The sequence below is a fragment of the Lytechinus pictus genome, chromosome 8, assembly GCF_037042905.1.
Source record: "Lytechinus pictus isolate F3 Inbred chromosome 8, Lp3.0, whole genome shotgun sequence".
Taxonomy (NCBI): Eukaryota; Metazoa; Echinodermata; class Echinoidea; order Temnopleuroida; family Toxopneustidae; genus Lytechinus; species Lytechinus pictus.
Window position 1 is genome coordinate 5,337,426 of NC_087252.1, and position 20,697 is coordinate 5,358,122.

Here is a 20,697-nt window from a genome sequence, read left to right on the forward strand (position 1 = left end):
GTTTTTTATAATTTGAATGTTTTTTTTCGAATCAGGATACAAGAGTTAAAGTGATGCATAATTATTTCTATGAATTGTTCGAATGCGATGTTAGTATCAGTGCAGTGATAGATTGCAGTCCAATCAACTGTATCGAGTTCATTTTTTAGGCGGTTGATGTTGTATAGTGACAGATCACGTGATCCTATATTGTTTTTTTGTTTTAGGCTTTGTATTAAAAATAGTATTAGGTATCAATGTAAAGATGGGGAAGTGGTCTGAGATATCACTAACTATAATTCCTGACTTGAAAATTGAAGTTCCTCCAACAAAAATATTGTCAATCAATGTAGCTGATGTATCGGTTATCCTGGTTGAATTGGTAATCGGTGGAAAGAAATGTTTAAATAGCATTAAGTTAAGAAAGTCATGACTATCAGTGTTTTAGTCACATCGGAGTAAGTCAAAGTTAAAGTCCCCCATAATAATGCATGTTTTATTATTCAGTATTTTGTGCTGATAATAATGACTGTAATGTTTCAATAAAATCTTTAGGATTTGTATTTGGGGGTCTATAGATTTCACCTATGAAGATATTATTTTTATGAGGAAAATGTAATTCGACAAAGATAGTTTCTATAGTATTTGATATAATGGTAAGTTCGTCACTTATTGTAAAGTCAAACCCGTCGGGAATATACATTCCCACACCGCCACCTCTTTTCTCAGTTCTATTATTAGAGACAAAGGTAAATCCTTCTATATTTATAAAGCGAGGAGGGAGTGTGTTTGAGCCATGTTTCTGCAAAGCCGATCACTGACCACTGATATTTTAGTTTTTTAACAAATGCTTCTAATTGGTCGAAGTTTCTATTGAGATTCCGAATGTTATATTGTAAAAGTATTATATTTTCATCACTGTGCGTATCTAAATTGGAGAAAAACATTCGCTCAGAAAAGTAGTCAGAGTAAGGGTTGTTACCCTCTACGGTTGTTGATTCGAAATCAAAACTAAGTTCAGTAATTTGGGGGTTAGGATATGCTTCAGTTGACTGAAGGTTTTGGAAAGATTCAGAATTAGACAGCGAAGAATTTGTTGGCAAGGATCCGGCAGTTCTCTGAACAATAGTTGCTAGTTCAGGTGCAGAATGAAATGTATTAAGGCCACTCATCATAGAATGTATGTGTTAACACAAATTGCGTGAGAGCAGGGCGGGTAAAATATACCGAAGGAATTCCAAGGCGCACGGCAGATGTGAATAATAATAGTACATGAAAAACTATGAAAAGCAAACTAGAACATGTGTTGTTAAGATTGGTTTGAGTTGTATATAAAATAAAGATTGTAACTGAATAGAAGGTGTTCAAAGGGAATACCTATAGTCTAAAATACAAAAAATGGCTGAAACGCGTAATCCAAAAGTGACAATGGAACGCATGATATTGGTTGAACCAATAACTAATGAGGGGTGGTCCAGCTACCGCTAAGTACCAAATTTTTGGGAAAAGATATTTGGTGGAAAGTTTAACAGCATGGAAATTACAACAGTGTCGTTCATTTGTAGAAAATCAATGGTTATCATTGGAACTAATATCATTATTTAAGGGAATTGTCAAAACAAAACAATACAAAAATATAAACCTGAGTGGAATATACACCAGTATTGTGAAGTAAATAAGTATCAATGCATGAGTTCAAGTTACTAGATTTTTTTCTTATGTAAATGATACGCATACCCATTCATTTCTGGAGCCTGGAAGCCCGCTATATAGGCCTGCAAGATAGAGGAGTAATTAATGTTTACCGATAAGATTTCAAGTATAATTGCAGTTTGTAATCGCCAGGCATTATGCATACATCTTGCCTCCATGCCCCAGGAAACAAATAAGTAATAAAAAAGAACTCAAAATCGATAAACATGAATCACCGTACATGTAAATAGCATAGATATGAATGTGAACTCCACACATTTTCGTTATCTGATTGGTTAAAATTATACATGTATTGGCTAGGCTGCCATGGATGCATATTAGAGCGGAATAGTGGCATAGATGTAGAGTTTCTCGTGATATGATTGGTTACAAGTAAACTATACATGTATTGACTGGTATGGATCCATGGATGTATAGTTGATCGGAATAATGGCAGTTTGATCCTCTTACTCCATGCAACTAAACAAGCTTGGCTTGGGTCAGTGGGGTTTAAATGAATAGTTTCCTGTGTTCTGATTGGTTGAAAGTATACATTATTAGACAATTCTCGAATAGATATATGGTTTCATAGTTGTCATATAAATGGCCTGCTTGGTCCCTCATATGAGCCTTCATAATAAATGGATACGCATATACCCCCATCACAGCGCTACGTACACAATGCGAAAACCCCCTCTAAAGTTAGAACAGTGTAGATCTAAACTCCTACCTGTCTTAGTCCTATTCAGCGACGGGAGGCGTCATCGTTGAAAAGATTCTTTTATTTTGCACTCTCATCTAGTATTTGGAACGATCGCACTCATAAACAATTATTATTAAACAACTGTAATGTGAATTATCAAAAATGTGATTTGAAATGGACTTCGAATGCAACCTTGTAGTATTATGACATAATTGACATCTGGGTTCATTTATTGCTGTCTTACTTTGGCGTAAATCAACATTTACATCACTGCAAATAATACCTCCTGATCATCCGAGCGTAAACACATGCCATATAAATATGGTATCAAATCATTTGGGAGAACATGCTCTTTCAGGCCATGTATAATAACTATTTGTTCATGTTTTCCTTATATTGGGATTTGTGATGTGAGGGTGTGTGTTTGAGTGCGAGGGTGCGTGTGTGTGTGAAAGTGAATAGAGATTTGAAGGTGAATAGAGTTTTGAATGTGAACAGGTAGGATATGTCTAGAGTGGTGCGACTGAATCCTGGTATGAATGTTGATTGTTTTTTGCTTTTCTTACTACTTTTTTTTAAATTTCCCCTTCTCTTGTATTAATCTGATTTGCAGGTTCTTTTATTTCGGTATCCTATTTCGCGAAAAATGTAAACTTTCATATGCATAATTGTATATATTGTGTTTGTTTACGTATGTGCATGAGTGTGTGGATGTTTGGGTGGGTGTGTGTATAATGATGTAAAGGTATGTTGAAGCTTGATGTAAAATGTGATTAGGGATGCAATGATAATATGTTGATTTTTGTTCTCCTGCAAATCATTCAATCATTCAGGGTTGGGGGATCAGTTTATTTATTTTTTTTAGATATATGTATAACATATATTTTTAAGGCATTTCATTCCATCCTTATTTGCTTTAGTTTTGGTAAATATTCTTGTTGATATAAAATGAAGATTTGTATTTTTTGTATATATATTGAGTTTATGTAAATCATTTGAATGAAACCCTTAATCAAAACATTTTGAAATAAAAAGTGTGTGGGTGAGGGTTGGTTTGGGTGTATGTGTGGGAGTGTGTGTCTTTGTGCGTGGGTTGTGCGTTTGTTGGCGTATATATATATATGATTGTTTTTTGTTCTCATTTACATGCAGCATTCAGGCTTTACACAGAGAAGTCTTTAACAGCGGTGCGAGGCGGAAATATCTCCCTACCCTGTAATTTCTCCGTTCATGCACATGCAGTCTACTGGTACAAACACAACTTCAGTGGAGCGCCAGAAAACGACGCTGAACTCGTAGCCCGTGATGTCTTAGGGGTATCTGACCCTGTCCCGGGTTTTGAGAGGTTCAGCATCACCAAGGACTACAGCCTGATCATTAGAAACATCACTGTTCACGACGAGACGACCTACTCATGCCTAGTTGTGGATATAGAAAGGGAAAGAGGCTATACGGACTTGAGAGTTATAGGTAAGGGATACATGTGTGTTTGTGTGTGTGTGTGTGTGTGGTGTACTCATTCCTAGGCATGTCTATCCTATAGCCTTCAAAACAGTATGAAATGTTAGATTAAACTAAAATGGACACTAACTAGTCAACAATATAAAATAAAATATATTAACAGATCAGAATATTGATTTGAATAAGTAGACAAAAATCAAATTAGCATAACACTGAAAATTTCATCAAAATCGGATGTGAAATAAGAAAGTTATGGCATTTCAAAGTTTTGCTTATTTTCACGAAACAGTGATATGCACAACTCAGTGACATGCAAATGAGTCAGTCGATGATGTCCATCACTCTCTATTTCTCTTGGTCTTATTGTTTGAATTATACAATATTTCATTTTTACAGATTTGACCATAGGGACCGACTTGACTGAACCATATAGTAAAAAAAACCAATGCTAATTCCACATGTCCAGGGAGGAAGTAATCACTGTTTCACATGGCAATGAGGATAAAATTAGAATATTTCATATCTCTATAATAAAATAAAAAAAGAAATAGTGAGTGGATGACGTCATCAGTCTCCTCATTTGCATACCAACCAGGATGTGCATATAACTGTTTTGTGAAATAAAGCGAAATTTTGAAATGTCATAACTTTCTTATTTTACATCCGGTTTTGATGAGATTTTCAGTGTTATAAAGGTAAGGATTTTATCTTTTTATTCAAATAATTTTTTGTCGGGGTGGACTTGTCCTTTAATATAGCCCATGAATGATTGAAAAAGAACCTGTCTTCATTGTCTCATAGCTTTCAACGAATTCCCACCTCACTGGAAAGACTATCATCACCACACAGCAAATAGATGGGAATCTAGAGACACGATTTTAACAAGATGATAAACTAAAATGCTAAAAAGACTGACCGCAGGATGACCGTCCATACAGGAAGCATTGTTTTTATTTTCTCTTTTTCAACCTCAACTTTACTTATTTCATTTTATTTCGCCGTTTCACATCCTTTCCAGGACGCTTCATCAGGTCCATGAACCACGGCGGCAATGGAGAAATATTTTATTCAGTTAATGATGGTTGAAAACTTAATTTCAATGTTCCAGTTCAATATATGGATTTAATTCAAAGTTATTCGAGCTATCACCTGGAGCATCGTCATTTACTAACATCAATCCAAATCATCGATAAACTTAATAATAGCCATCGCATTATCATACAGGTTTATTATAGATCTTCTTGTCAGCTTCTTTTTGTGGGGGGGGGGGGTGTGGGCATTTCATGTCAGTTGATTACTACCTCATTTTCATGAGAACTGAGAAAGAAGGAGACTAATATTAATTTCATTTCACCTTGATGTAAATCTATTTTTACGCATCTCAATTTTCATCATGTCGTTAGCTTTAGCAGAGCCCCTTGAACCCGTCATCGAGATCATCGAGCCCTGTACTTTAAGACCGCAAGGGGGATGCATGTACCATGTTAATAGACCTACTACTGATGAGGACACATCGGAGGTTATAATACTTGTTTCTAAACTTTTCAATATTCGACCTCTGCCAAATCTGACTTGGATTGGAAGCGATGGAAGATTAAATGAAAATGCAACTTACCAGACGCAGGAGAAAGATGGGCTGTTCAGCATTTCATCACAAGTTCAGGTTTCTATATCTTTCTGGACGTTGAGTTTATGTGCACCAAAAAGTTTGGGGTGGATACTTTTGGAAATGTATATTTCCTAGTAAACTTTAAAAAATATGAATCAAAGAATAGTAAGGAAATCAATGAAATGAAATATAACTTACAACAAAATACATTTTCCGTTTGATACATCTCAGTGACACGAATGAGGATGTATTGGTATATGAATATCGTTTTTTTTTTGTCCTCTACTTTGATTAGAAATTGCGCATATTGATAGGTTGTCGAATTAGCGGCATCTTTTTTCATGCGGATAGCAACCGTTTCATAGGTTTACAAATTTGTAAGGAATTTTAATTAGACGAAAATTACAGTTAGCTGTGCCCATGGCCGTCAAAAACGCAGATCAACATGCAGCCTGCATCGTGTATTGGTAAATCTAAATTTCAATCTTTTACGTACTTTATTCTAATTCATAGAAACAATGAGAGAGTAATGATGTTAAAAAGGAATAATGTCATATATGCACACATCTTTCGCCAGATTAACTTACATTGCTAATAAGTTGACATTTACAATTGTCATACCGCCAAGTAGATGGCTTGTACGCTTCCGCATTGCTAGTATAAAATTTAATTTTCATTGCAATGTTTTCCTTACAATTGTTACATTCTATTGATAGGTATTCAAGTCTCATCTTAATCACCATTATACCTGTCAAGCTGAAGGGGATGCCGTGAATGGAACCTCATCAGTGGTCATTTCGTTTGAGGATTCTGCTACACATGGTAGGATTGTTCATCTATTGGAAGTAATAAGTTCGTATAGCCATTATGTTCGACTGTTTACAAAACCACTCATCAGTGTCACTTCTCTCATCCACTGGTGAATGGTCGTACATTTACCCGAGGTCCCGGGTGAATGGACATTCACTTCATCGAGGGGGGTCTCCAAAACGATTCTAGCTCTCTGATTCGATAAAATTCTACAATCACTCACTCTCAGAGTGAATGATGGTAAAGTATATACAAAATGTGTACATTTGTAGAGCGGATATGTGACCAAAAATGGCCAAGATGCTCGGATCTGGCAGAAAGTGTGAAATTTCGCATACAGGGGTATTTTTGGGCGCTGATTTAAAAAATTGCCGGCCCCAAGCGATTTGACCATCGGATCGGCCGCCATTTTGAAATCCAAGATGGCCGCCATGAAAAATCATTAAATGTCATTTTCTCGAGATTTACATGGCATGTGACATTGAAATTTGGCATATAGGGGTATTTTGAGGCACTGATTTCAAATATTGCCGGCCCCCAGCAAATTGACCATTTGGTCGGCGGCAAAATGGCCGCCATCTTGAAATCCAAGATGGCCGCCATGATATATTATTGCAATCATTTTCTCGAGTTTTATATGTTTACTAGGGGCAATTTCAATATCCCTATGGATGCCAAATTTTAAAATAATACGTTACGTGATACTAGATAAAGTGATTTTTTTTTTATTTTTTATTTTTTTCATGTCAGCCATCTTGGATTTCAAGATGGCTGACATTTTGCTTCTGACTCAGGGGATCAGATCGCCAAGGGCCAGTAATATTTGAAATAAACACACCGCACTCTGTCGATATGTCAGAGTGCAATACTGCAGATCATATAAATCTCAAAGAAATAATTTACACCCTCTCAACAGAAAATGATTGTTCCGAATGGTTATTATTCATCCAATGCCACTTCAATGTGTTACTGCAGGAGAAGCTAGCTGGTTTGTTTATTTATGGTGCTTCATATTTACGTAACATCTATATCAGCAATTAAAGGTGCCAAAGTATTTTAATCATTGCAACGGACAAAGATGTGGTTGTGTTGGATTTGTTTTCAGTGCCAATGCAATGGGTTTTACTCACCATTATAATGTTGTACATCATTCAAACTTGGTAACCATATTGGAAATCAAAATCGCATCTATTTATTATGTTTTTTCATTGATCAAGGATGCAAAGATAAAGTTTTTCTCCAAATTCAAAGTGTTACAGGCCATACGTAAGACTTGAGCAAATTATCTTTCATGGCGGCCATCTTGTATTTCAAAATGCAAACCAAACAGGGGTCTGAAAATAATCAGTGCCTAAACATATGCCTATATGACAACTTTCAGGGCCAGAGTTCATATAAAACTCAAGACAATTATCATTGTTTCTAATTCATGGCGGTCATTTTGCTGAAACCCGGTGGGTACATTGCTGGTGGCCGGCAAAAATATATGTATGCCAAATTTTGGTGTCGTGTATAATGTAAAATCAAAGAAAATTATTTTGATATGGTTTTTCATGGCCGCCATCTTGCCGCTGAACTGATGGTCAGATCACTTGTGGCTGGACATATTTGAAATCAGCACCCCAAAATAGGTACTCTATTTGCCAAAGTTCAGAGCACATTATGTAAAATTCAAGAAAATTATATTTAGTGATTTTCATGGCAGCCATCTTAGTTTTCAAGATGGCGGCTGACCTGGGGGTAAGACTATTTAAAATAAGTGCCCTAAACTACACCTACACTGTACATGCTAAATTGCAGTACTATATAGCGCATACAAAACTAGAGAAAATTATTCCAACGATATTTCATGGCGGCCATCTTGGATTTTAAGATTGGGCCGTTTTGCCGCTGACCTGGAGGTCAAATTGCTGGGGGCCGACAATATTTGAAATCAGTGCCTCAAAATACCCCTAAATGCCAAATTTTAGTGTCACATATCATGTAACACTCAAGAAAATGACATTTAATGATTTTTCATGGCGGCCATCTTGGATTTCAAGATGGCGGCCATTTTGCAGCCGACAAAATGGTCAAATTGCTGGGCGCCGGCAATATTTGAAATCAGTGCCTCAAAATACCCCTATATGCCAAATTTCAGTGTCACATGCCATGTAAAACTCAAGAAAATGATATTTAATGATTTTTCATGGCGGCCATCTTGGATTTCAAAATGGCGGCCGATCCGATGGTCAAATCGCTTGGGGCTGGCAATTTTTGAAATCAGCGCCAATAAAATACCACTGTATGTCAAATTTCACACTTTCTGCCAGATTCGAGCATCTTTTTCACATATCTACTGGACTACATAACAATCTTTCAATCACTCGATTGAGTGATGATCGTGGGCGTCGTGGTCTAGTGGTTAAGATTCTCGTCTTTCAATCTGAAGGACGTGGGTTCGATTCCAAGCCATGGCGTGTTTTGCTTCAGCAAGAAATGTATCCACATTTTGCTGCACTCAAACCAGGTGAGGTAAATGGGTACCGGCAGGTAGTAATTCCTCAAAAAGCTGTGCGCACCAGAATTGGTAGACTAGCTTAGCCGGGGTAATATAGGAGCGCCTTGAGCACCTAGCAATGTGGATACGTGCGCTATACAAATCCTATATTATTATATTTTCATAAAGATTATGATAAAAAATATAAGTAATTTACTCACTCGATTAAGTAAATTAATTATGGGCCGCTAATGGTACGTACGTTCTTTCATTGCAAAAAGCAAATTGTGAGTGGGAATTGCCCTATTGCGGATTTTTTTCCAAGAAAAATTTACCGCCCTAGTTCTAAAACACTGACACCATCCAAGGCTTACAAAGCTATCTACACCTTTTAATGTTTCACTTCTTAATTAAAAGTCTGTGAGTTTGCCAGTAGACAATTGCCTTGTTTTCTTTATATTTAGGTTTATCCCAACTTTTCAACTTGTTGGTTTTACTTTTGAAACTAATGTCCTGGGGCCCGTTTCATAAAGGACTTGCAACTGTTGTAACTTTGCCAATATGGCAACTACCATGGTAACATGGCTCAGCAGCCAATCAGAATTAAGGTTATCATGGTAGTTGCCATAAGGAAAAGTTACAACAGTTGCAGGTCCTTTATGAAACGGTCCCCTGAAGTCCTCCACGTTGTTGCCAAGTAAAGTTGTGCCATCTTTCTTGCCCACATGTGTTTTCTCAAGTCGAGCTTCTCTCATGAAATGCTCGCCATACACATTATATCGAAGAGGTGCAGGGACAAAAAGCACCCCTGTCTATCGCCTCTCTCTGTGTTGAATTAATTTGTCCCTCCCGAGCGTCCCTTAAAAAAAATAAAATCGGCGTATTGCCCTAATTCAGCGTATCCATCCTCAACTCTGACAAAGAAATGTATGGGCACATGCGCAAGCATAATAGAGTCTCTATTGTCCCCAGACAATTGGGCCCATAATGCTTTGTAGGATCTGATGCTGGATACGCGCCTAAACTGTCACCCCAAATCGTGAAAGAGCTCGTTCCCGCCAAAAAGGTGGGCTGTACCCCCTCCCTTTATCAGGCATTGTGTTTTGTTCTAGTGCGTATGCTTACTAAGTGAAGCTAGGTTTTATCGATGTATTTCATCTCTATCTTCCTACAGTTTCTAATGATCTTGTGACCACAATAACTATAAGCGTGATAATCACGATAAGTGTAATAGTGGTTATCATGGTTACTGTAGTCCTGACCTTTTACCGAAGACATGGCAGGTGGCCCTGGTTAACAAGAGGTAACGTTTGCGTTATATTTTCTATATTCTTATCTTTTCTAACCAAGAACAATTTACTGTTTATTATGATACATGCAGTATGATTATTTACAATCAACCATCGGACATCATTAAGTTAACATCAACATGTAACTTGATAATTTCTTCCAAGAGTTTCATCCAACGACATATTGTTTTAATAAAATAAATCATGGGTTTACTCTGAAATAGGTCAAGATCTATAATCATTCACATGCAACATGTGCAAGTCCATGCCATTGGTTCTTGAAAATGAGTATCTACATGTAGTTCTAACTCTCTCTCTCTCTCTTTTTTTTAAAACAATAGTTAACCCCGGATTTATAACACAAGACTGACCAATAATTTGAGTCGATTGCTATCCGAAATGCTCGGTGTAATATTCCCTATCGAATATCCATGAAAAAATATTGAGTCCAGATATCGCTGGACGATGGTCTGTAGCCTATATCATTGTCGTCGACGTGCAACCATGAATTGCAAGGGGGTTAGGGGTTAATCAGTAAGTAAAATTCCTTCCGTCCTACATGTATAATCTTCAATATTAGATTTAGAAAAATAAATGGATAGCGCACCAACATGGTCTTTCAGGTAACTAAAAACATTTATAAGTACTCCAAAAGGTCAACATGGTCAAGCGCACACAAAGTTCCACATATTGTTTTCTCTTGTGTGTGCGTGATGTTTCTTACGTGTTGGTATTGCCCCATATAGGCCTCCTGTTAATTGAGTCAGGGAATACATTCCCTGTTGCTCCAAGGTCGTGTGTGCGACATGATAAGACGAGCTCTATCCATTTTTCACATTTTTTTATATCGATTTTTTTCTTCAGAATATAAAGACACCGAAAGAAGCAAGACGAATGGGATATCCATGGTAGTCGAAAATAATGACAATGATGATGAACCTGACCAAGATACCGAAACTAGGGAGGCGGATGGGATGCTAACGACAGCCGGGTATAATGGTGATGATGAAGCTACCCAATGCAGGAGAAAGAACAATTGTTGGTGTTCGTGTGGGAACTGTCCTGTGATGCAGACTGATGAAGAAAGCCTCTGTTGCCGTGAACTCAAGAGATGTCGGGAAATCCAGACCAATGGATGTATCATTGATTCTAACAGAATAAAATTCCTTTGTCTTGACAAACCATCTCTGCGTGTGTTTATCTCTTTAAGGAGCAAAGACCATCAAATTCCCGGATATATGGAGAACAAGTAAGATCTTATCATTAATATAAAGGAAGGAATAATTCAAGCTGAAAGTTTTAAGTAATAAAGAGATAAAAATGTAATATAAAACAAAATTATGAAAAAAGACAACAAACAATAAAATATCAAAGATAAGTAGTAATGATAATAAGATAATAAAAAGAGATTATCATGATAAGGTGATGAATACGGAATATGCTTTTGAACGTGTCTGAACACAAAATCTATTTATGTTTCAATAGCAGCTGTGAATAATGCTCAAGTCCACCTCCTGGACTGTTGTATGATTTTTCTTTTTATTTTGTACATAAATTGACAGTACTTAAACATAAAATCCTCCCCCGACTCACAGACAGACATACACACCCTAACACACATTCGTACGGACGTGAATGAGTTAAGGTCCCCTCACACCTAACCAAATTGCCTGAAATATGCCTTGCGATGGCTGGCGAAAGGCATTTTTTAAGAAATCACTTTCAATGGTAAATTATAGAAACTCATATTTACCCTTCGCGTTTGGGCTCGTACACCTTCTGAACTAACAGCTGCAATTATTCAAATTCGTGCGAAATTTTGAACATGTTTGAAATTTCCCGACGAAATGAGAAATCGTTGGTCATCTGTTTGAATTTGCATCTCTTATTTACTCTGCGGTAATTGTTAGTTTATCATTCGTGTTTTATTGTCGCGCATAGTCCCTCATCGCGCTCTTGCCAAAGTGGACCGATCACGAAAGAACCCGTAACGAAGCAACACGATAACACAACGAACAAGATTGCCCGATCTATTCCCTCGTCTTCGTTTCTGATCGCACGCCATATCAAACCATTGCTCACTGTTCCTTCATCTCATTGGGTTATATCAACCCTTCGCTCGCCTTCGGCCGCATTTTTCTCAAAGAGGTGAACCAAAAAATCGATATCCTTCGCATGTCATATTTATCCTTCGCTTACCGTCCGTTGATAAAATTTGATAATAGATACTGATCGCTATGATTTGACTGAAATTTTATTTGAATTCGTTGAATTCGCGTGCATTTCGTTCATTTTTCCCATCCTTCGCATGTCATATTTATCCTTCGCTTACCGTCCGTTGATAAAATTTGATAATAGATACTGATCGCTATGATTTGACTGAAATTTTATTTGAATTCGTTGAATTCGCGTGCATTTCGTTCATTTTTCCCATCCTTCGCATGTCATATTTATCCTTCGCTTACCGTCCGTTGATAAAATTTGATAATAGATACTGATCGCTATGATTTGACTGAAATTTTATTTGAATTCGTTGAATTCGCGTGCATTTCGTTCATTTTTCCCATCCGTCACCCTTCGCCCGTCTACATTCGGTCAGGTGTGAGGGGGCTTTAAGAGATGCACGGGACGTAGGTGTCGGGTTTCCCATCGCAACCCATAAGCTAGATTTAGCTCGATGTGCGCTGCCGCATCCCGCAAGCACCACCCTTGGGCAAAAGAATAGTACTATAGAACACCTGAGTGGCCATACCAACGCATTATAGTACGCGATGTTTGCACACGCATGTGCAATATAAAAAAAAAGTGTGTGACTTTGTGCCTGCTTGATCGTTTGACCTGTTGGAGTACTTTTGTGGACCAAAAAGAGAGTTGTGCTCTATCATATCGATGGATTTTCCCAATCATTAAAAATCGTCCAGGACGTGGACTAATCTATCTGAGCTTTGCCCTCCCTGGCTGATTATCTCGCATTTGTAATTGCTGCATTAGGTTGTACTCAGGGCAATCTCTATATTTGTATTCTTATGGATCTTTTTTATGATGTCCCATGGCCTTTTCAGATCATATCGGTTTGCCGCTTTTAGGATTTGGTCAGATTACTTGCACGGATACATGGGTAAAGGAGTTCGATGGCCTCTTCCAGCCTGCGTGGTGACACGAGTGCGTCAAGAGTTCCACAATAAGACAGGTGTCTACGCTGGCTTCAAATTTGGGAAACATGGGAAAGTTGGAAAGGTAATCGAAATGTCTCAACTTTTTTAATGCACAATTTTTTGGGCAGATGGGGGCACTCAGCAACAACGTTGTACGATGATCTACCACAGCAGCCAAGGCTATTAAAATTCGGACCTATTATCCTATTATACATAGGTCAAATAAAAATTGATTCATATTTTGCCAGTCGGTTGGAAGGAAAGATAAATGCATCAAAGTCGGTTGCATTGTCTTGTGGCGATAAAGACGAATATATGGTAAATTGCCAATTCGTCTACTGCTAACTTGTCCACTCACCACAACAAATATTGTGATTTCTAACCTAAAATTTTGAAAACGGCACATTTTATTTGGAAAAAAGGGCACTTTTCATTTTGGAAAAAAGGCATTTTTTCTACGATAATTTTCTGAGGGGAGGGGGGGGGGGGGGATGCACCCTACCCCCGGTTGCAAGTAGTAACATGTATGTAATTAAGTTTAAAAATGCTACAGAGGTATAGTCTTTTCGTCCCCAAAACATAAAAAATAGAACAAGACACATTGTACCATGTGGGCAAATGAAATACAAAGGCATATACCATGTATACCCTTTCAGGTGATCCATTTCTTGGTCATAATTACCACGAATCTTATCACCATCTTATCAAAGAATCATTCTCATGCAACGTACTATTATTTTAATGGTGAAACAATGGTGCCGTTGGTGACTTCGCTCTTCTTCGAAGGTCTATGCCGATTACAATGATTTTCATTTCCCTGTAATATGTATTTATTATACCAGGTGATACTTTTATTTTTGTATCTACTCATAGAAATTCGTTTCCTTCGTACCGAAAAATCCAACACTGATGAATATTGGAGAGACAACACCAATATAGTATGCAGAGACTAACACGGATTGAATCTAGTCTACAACTGTAGACCCACATCTGCAGTGTGTGTATCACAGCTGATTCAAGGAGTCTGCATAGCAGACTAAGTCTAATGGAGCGCTTCGCTCGCCCTTTCAGGCTGGTTCGCAAACCATCTGCAGATCCCACTTCACGAGCCATTCAGAGTCTGCATAGCAGACTAGATTGAATCTTTGTTCAACATGTGGACCTGCAGGAGACAGAACTAGCACAAATACATATTGCTGTTGTATTACTGCACTTCGTTATGGCAATAGGAAGAGGCTGTTCTTGCGTTTACTAGTCAGCACTAATCAATCTATTGTTTTCGTTATTGTTTTAAAGAAAATGTTTTATGTCTGAAATTTCGCCTTTTCTCAATTTTCCCTCAAACAATTATAAATGCGCACCCATTTAATTAAAGCGACGGGGCTTTTGGGGCTTTCCTTCGGGCACTTTTTCATTTTTAAAGTGAAATTGAAAGATTTCAAGCTTACTTTTTGTGATTTTCGTGATGACGCTCAGTAAAAAAATGTAAGTTTTCCAAAATTCGGGAGGGGGAGGGGATGCCCTCTGTCCCCGCAGCGTTCGGCCACTATAATTAATATTTTATATTATTACAAATTCCTGTATTATAGACGTGTATGTATATATCAGTATGAGCGTGCAGTGCATTATGTTTATAGGGTAAATTCAACAAACTAATGGAATGACCAAATACAACTCTTGATTCAACAATACAGTGCGTCCCAGAAAAAAAACGAAACCGAGATTTAGCGATGATTTATCATAACTTAATCATAAATAAAATAGACAAATGACCTACCAATGTAAAGCTTAGAATCTCTTCTTTCATCTGGTATTACTTAGATTATTCCTCATTCACGCATGAGTGAGCAAAAACAAGTCGAAGAAAGGATGCCAAAAACTCATTTGGCGGGGGGTATCTGAATTTCAAAAATAAAATCACATGACTAAAAAGTTCAATATCTGCTCTTTTTTTGATACCTTAACATGCTTAATAACAGAAAATGGTCAAGAAGTAAAAAACTTATGATTCCTCGAAACAATGCTTGTTTTTCCATAATTTCATTAAATACCGGTTTCCCACACAAGCTATTGCACGGTAACAAAATACTTAATGCATGGTTGATCGTCAACAAAACGGAGTGTCGAGTGAGTTTGGACGCTTGCCTGTAAAACCTCTTCATTTTATGAAATTATTGAAATTCAAGCCTTATTTCAAATAACCAGAACTTTGTTATTTCTTAACCATTTTCTGTAATTGAGGTATCAAATTGAAGAGCAAATATTGAACTTGTTAAAAATGTGAGTTTCTTTTGAAAACCCAGATACGGCCCGCCAAGTGACTTTTTGGTATCCCCTTTTCAAATTGTTTTTGCTCACTCATGCGTGAATGAGAAATAATCTAAGTAATTTCAGATGAAAGAGGAGATTCTAAGCTTTAAAATGGTCTATTTGTCTATTGTATTTGTGATTAAGTTATGATAAATCATCGATAAATCTCGGTTTCGTTTTTTCTGGGACGCACTGTATACCCTTTCCTAAATCAACGCCTAATGTTGAGGATGATAATAATAATAATATGATAATAATAATAATAATAGTATTTAATAATAATAATAATGATAAATACAAAGTATTTATGTAACATCTTTTCCAATTCGATTCAATGCTAAGGCGCTTAGAAAAGAGCAAAAACAAAAAAGTAAAGATATAAGAATTGCAAGAAGATAAAGATACAATAAGAGACTTGAAAGTCTTATATAAAAGCCTGTTGCAATCCTAGCCCCAACCCTATATCTCAGACGAAATTCAGCCCGGAAAAATTGTCGCCAGAGCAATATCGTGTCTCTGTATTATATATACTGTATTAACTGTATATAGAATATAAAAGCTTAGGTGTCAAAATGTGTGTGTGTATATGTATATATATATATATATATTGTCACGAAATGGGTTTTATTTCGTGTGTAGAAAATTATTTTTGGTTGATTTATAATGATTTTGTCGTAGCTGGTGATATTACATGCATGTTTCTACACTAATAATGACGTAGATAACAACATGAAAGTTATGCATGTTTTGAACCGTTTTTGTAAAATAACAATTTCATGGAGATGTTTAACTGGTTATTGTGGTTATCACTAGCTTGATCTATATAAATGCTTTAATTTGATATGTGATTCATGTATATTCGATTTAGGCGAGCAAAGTTATAACTGTTCTAAGATTGTAACAGAGGTTAACTGTAACAGATATTGTATAATTAATGGATAAGTACAGTAAGTTTATAAACTCGTGAGGTTTTGCCGATAATCTGTTGAAATACGGCGCCCACGGGGTGCATTGCACGTAAAGTATGCAGATTGATTTGGATTCGCTATCCAATAAATGAAGTTTGTGGATGCGATCGAAATGATTTATATGATCGTTCGCATGTCTTTCCACGGGGAAACCTAGGATGGATTTCTAGTCCTAGGCGACGACTGTGGTTAGATTTCCTTGTATGTTGGGTCTTTTGCACGCCAGCAAGAGACTATACCAGGGCTTGCTCTTTTGGTAGTCTGGTTGGTCTGTAGGCGGACGGTTCGGAGTCTGGAGTAGACGGCTGGTGGTCCGGAGCAGACGGGTTGGTCTGAAGCGGATGGTTGCTGGTCTGAAGCAGACGGTCGGAGGTCTGGAGCAGACAACAGGAAAACTACAAGTAGAGCAGAGCCAATGGGTGTGGTCGTGAGAACCTGACTGCAGAAGGACTCATACATATGGTCGAAGAACCAGACGTAGTTTCCGGTACTGAACAGACATGGTTGCAGTACGGAATCAGACGTGCATGGTTGCTGTACTGAACAGACCTGGTTGCAGTACGGAATCAGACGTGGTTGCAGTACGGAGCAGACGTGGTCGCTGTACTGAACAGACGTAGTAACTGGTCGTAAGCAGACGACCGAGGAAATTACCAGAGTCCATAGGTATGGTCGTTGGAGCTTGACTACGGAGAAACCCATACCTATGGTCGAGATAGCTTAACTACAGGAATCAGATGCATATGGTCGAGAGAGCTTAACTACACAAGCTAGATGCATATGGTCGGGTGAGCATTTGGAGCTGACAACAAAGAGTGTAGCCGTCTGGAGGTTGCCTGGTGGTGGTACTGACAGGATCGAGGCGTGTGCAAGTGTCAACTAGCTGCGGCAGTATATCTCTGCCAAACGGATCCGCGACTATAAGTTTGGAAGTCGACGTGGCAAAGACACCCGCCGGCGGCAGGCATCCTGACAAGAGCGAGCTGCCGGCGGACCACCCAACAACCCCGCACAGCGATTCCGTCACAATATATACAGTGGCGTACCGTGGGTCACGGCATTGGGGGGTGGCACCAGCGAAAATTTCGAGTCACTTATTATGGAGCGCGCGAAGCGCGCTCCGTCGATAGGTATAGTGACGTAATAGAGACATTTTAAGTCATGCAGTGCCATTAAACGGATATGTATCTCACCGATTAAATAATGCGAGCGCGAAGCGCGAGCTGAAAATTTTTGATATTCAGACCTAAAAAGGGACATTAAAATCATTTTTTTTTGTAATCATGATACGTACCTGCCTCGCTAAACAAACAATGCGAGCGCGAAGCGCGAGCTGAAATTTGTGTATATACTGACCCCAAACAGGGCATATATTTAAGGAATCCATTAAGAGTATACATTTCTCAGCATAGTCATCTAATGCTAGTACCATCCTTTGCTGATTTTGATAGAATTACATCTAAACACATTTAGCACTTTATGTAGACATGGTAATCATGATTATCATATGCATCTCACTAATCAAATACTGCGAGCGCGAAGCGCGAGCTGAAAATTTAGGAAATTCAAACCTGAAGAGGGGCATTCTAAGGCTTGTTTGCAGGAATTCATTAAGACCGTACGTATTTCCCTAACCAAAATTATGATGCGAGCGCGAAGCGCGAGCTGAAAATTTTTGATATTGAGATCAGAAAATTGACATTTTAAGGACTGATTTTAGGAATTCATGAAGAGCAAACATTTCACCAATCAACTAATGCGAACGTAAAGACCTTAAATAGGGCAATCACTTTAAGTAGTCATGAAAAAAGCAAATGTCACTACATGAAATAATAACAACTCGAATTGCGAGGAAATATATTTGGTGTACAGTATATTGATTTGAAAACGGGAGGTTTTAGTACAACATGATTATATATCTCGTTAAACAGACTAAGAAAATAATATTTCATAAAGATTTATATGTAACATAACATAATTATAATATAATATAACATTTATAATGAACATAATTTCTTCTTTCCCCATTACGTTTCTCTTCCTTTCTCCCTTTTTTTTTCCTTTTCCCCGTTTTTTTTTTTTTTTTTGGCCAGCCGATTGGGGGGGGGGGGGCACGTGCCCCCCCACCCATGCCCCCCGTAGTTACGCCACTGTATATATATATATATATATATGAGCTTTATTGTATCCCTGTATATATATGAGCTTTATTGTATCCCTGTATATATATGAGCTTTATTGTATCCCTGTATATATATATATATATATGAGCTTTATTGTATATCTTTATTGGTGAGCTTTATTGTATCCCTGAGGAAGACGTATGTTTAACGTCGAAAATTTGGAATTCAAAATAAACTGTTGGAACAAAGTACAATGCATTACCACTTTGCCTCATTTATATATATATATATATATATATATATATATATATATAATGATAGATAATATTGACTTTTCAAGGTTATTTGAAAAATGCTGCTTGGGAAATGGGAAATTCTACAAAATATGTACGTCCGACCCCCTGCATGTGGAACCGTCATGAAATTCTGTCTCCGATTTCTTGTTCCTTTGACATTATGTAATGCTCAGTTTATAAAGAGACCTAAAACCTGAGAAAAATGGAGGTCGGACGTACAAAAAAAGGTTGATTATTTCATGGAATTGCCCTTATACAGTGCGTATCAAAAACAAGTTTACACTTTGAAAAAGCCCTGGGAATTTAAAAATATACAACATGTGGGTTATCTTTTCACAAGTAATCTTGGGTATGGGTCTCATCAATCAAATGAAAGTAAAAGTTTTGACAGGATGTTACACTTGAGTGAGCACTGCCCATTTTTGTAAAGCTCGCAGAAATCTGTTTGCGCAGAAATGCTAATTTTCACGCTGTGTCAAGGGGAAAGGGCGAAATCAAGCTTACCCTGCGGAACATTTCTCATACATTTCCCTTGCACTTTTAGTCAATTGAAATAAAACGGATACATTCAAGCATTTTGTAACAATTTAGCCACCCAAATTGAAATGTCAACACTTAGTAGGCACAACCTTTACCCTTTTTTGTGCCAGCTGGATCTGAAGACATAATTGAATCTGAAAAATAAGTTTATATCAGACATCTCCAGCATTTTTTTCACTAGGTTTTTGTCGTTTGAAGTGGTTTCACAATTCATTTTTATTTAATACTTGTTTCTCCACACTTTTCCCGAGCTTGACCATGAATAACAAAATAAAATAAAGCCTAAGCCATTTCATGTAAATCACAGCTCAATGTAAAGCAAATATCGTCACGATGGCCTGGGTGTGTGGGGGAGTGGGGTAGGGCGCAATGCACTCTTTGAAGTGTTTTGGGCAAGGAAACAAGTTAAAATAGGTATAAGATATCTTCAAATCACTTTTACTAGCTAAATTCCACATGTTCTTCCTGATTAAGGCCTACCTTTATTCGCATAACAATTTCAAAGTTCTGCGCAAATCATTTTTCACTTTTCAAAAGTAGTTGGTGCTCACTCAAGCGGAAATATTTTTCGACAGTTATATCGTCATATGCTTAAATTTGATTTGATTTGATTTTATTTCAGCATTTTTCCAACAGAAATAATTAACAAACATAATGTACAACATAAAGAAAAAATAGTGATACATTTCTTTTTACACAAAAAAAATACAAATAATCATTCATTTGCAAAAATGTATATAGATAGTATTAGTTTGCAATATTATAAGTTGTACTTTGTTGAGTAGACAAAAAACAATGCTGGAGACCGCTACCATAAGCAGTGCTTGACTAGGGTCGCGGCCTCAAAACGTATTAGCGAAATAGACAAAAAAGAACGAAGTACAAATCAAGCATTGACTTAAATTAATTATAAACATATATTATTAATACGATATTTACATGAAAGAACCTTGTATGCCTGATATTATGTGCACATTTGACGTATTTGCATGTGTTTGTGCATGTGCAAATGTATATTTAAAATTGTATGTGTATGTATAAGTGTGTGTGTGTGTTGAGAGTGGGTGTGCGTGTATGTGTGTCGGAATATGAGGGTGTGGGGGTAGTATTAATTAGGAATTATTGAATGGTTCCAGGATACAGCTTGAAATGATAGAAAAGTTTGATACTATGACTTAACTTTTTTTATTTTCTGATGTAACAGTTTATGAGATCAGATAGAAATTAAAATTTTACCAAGAAAATTGAAAATTGACCAAGACCCGTAGAACTCTTTTTATATA

The 20,697-nt window shown here is 37.2% G+C and overlaps 1 protein-coding gene across 2 annotated transcripts in view; it reads left to right on the plus strand.

Annotated features, from left to right (window-relative positions):
- Window positions 1-14,879, plus strand: part of LOC129267452 (uncharacterized) — a 53,980-nt gene extending 39,101 nt beyond the window's left edge. For both annotated transcript variants that reach the window (XM_064103053.1, XM_064103054.1), the window contains exons 2-8: window positions 3,527-3,844; window positions 5,239-5,498; window positions 6,161-6,266; window positions 9,908-10,036; window positions 10,887-11,271; window positions 13,085-13,259; window positions 14,051-14,879. In XM_064103053.1, the coding sequence (XP_063959123.1) occupies window positions 3,527-3,844; window positions 5,239-5,498; window positions 6,161-6,266; window positions 9,908-10,036; window positions 10,887-11,271; window positions 13,085-13,259; window positions 14,051-14,116 (1,439 nt within the window). In that variant the 3' untranslated portion in view covers window positions 14,117-14,879. The remainder of the gene's footprint in view (window positions 1-3,526; window positions 3,845-5,238; window positions 5,499-6,160; window positions 6,267-9,907; window positions 10,037-10,886; window positions 11,272-13,084; window positions 13,260-14,050) is intronic.
- The last annotated feature ends 5,818 nt before the right edge of the window (window positions 14,880-20,697 follow it).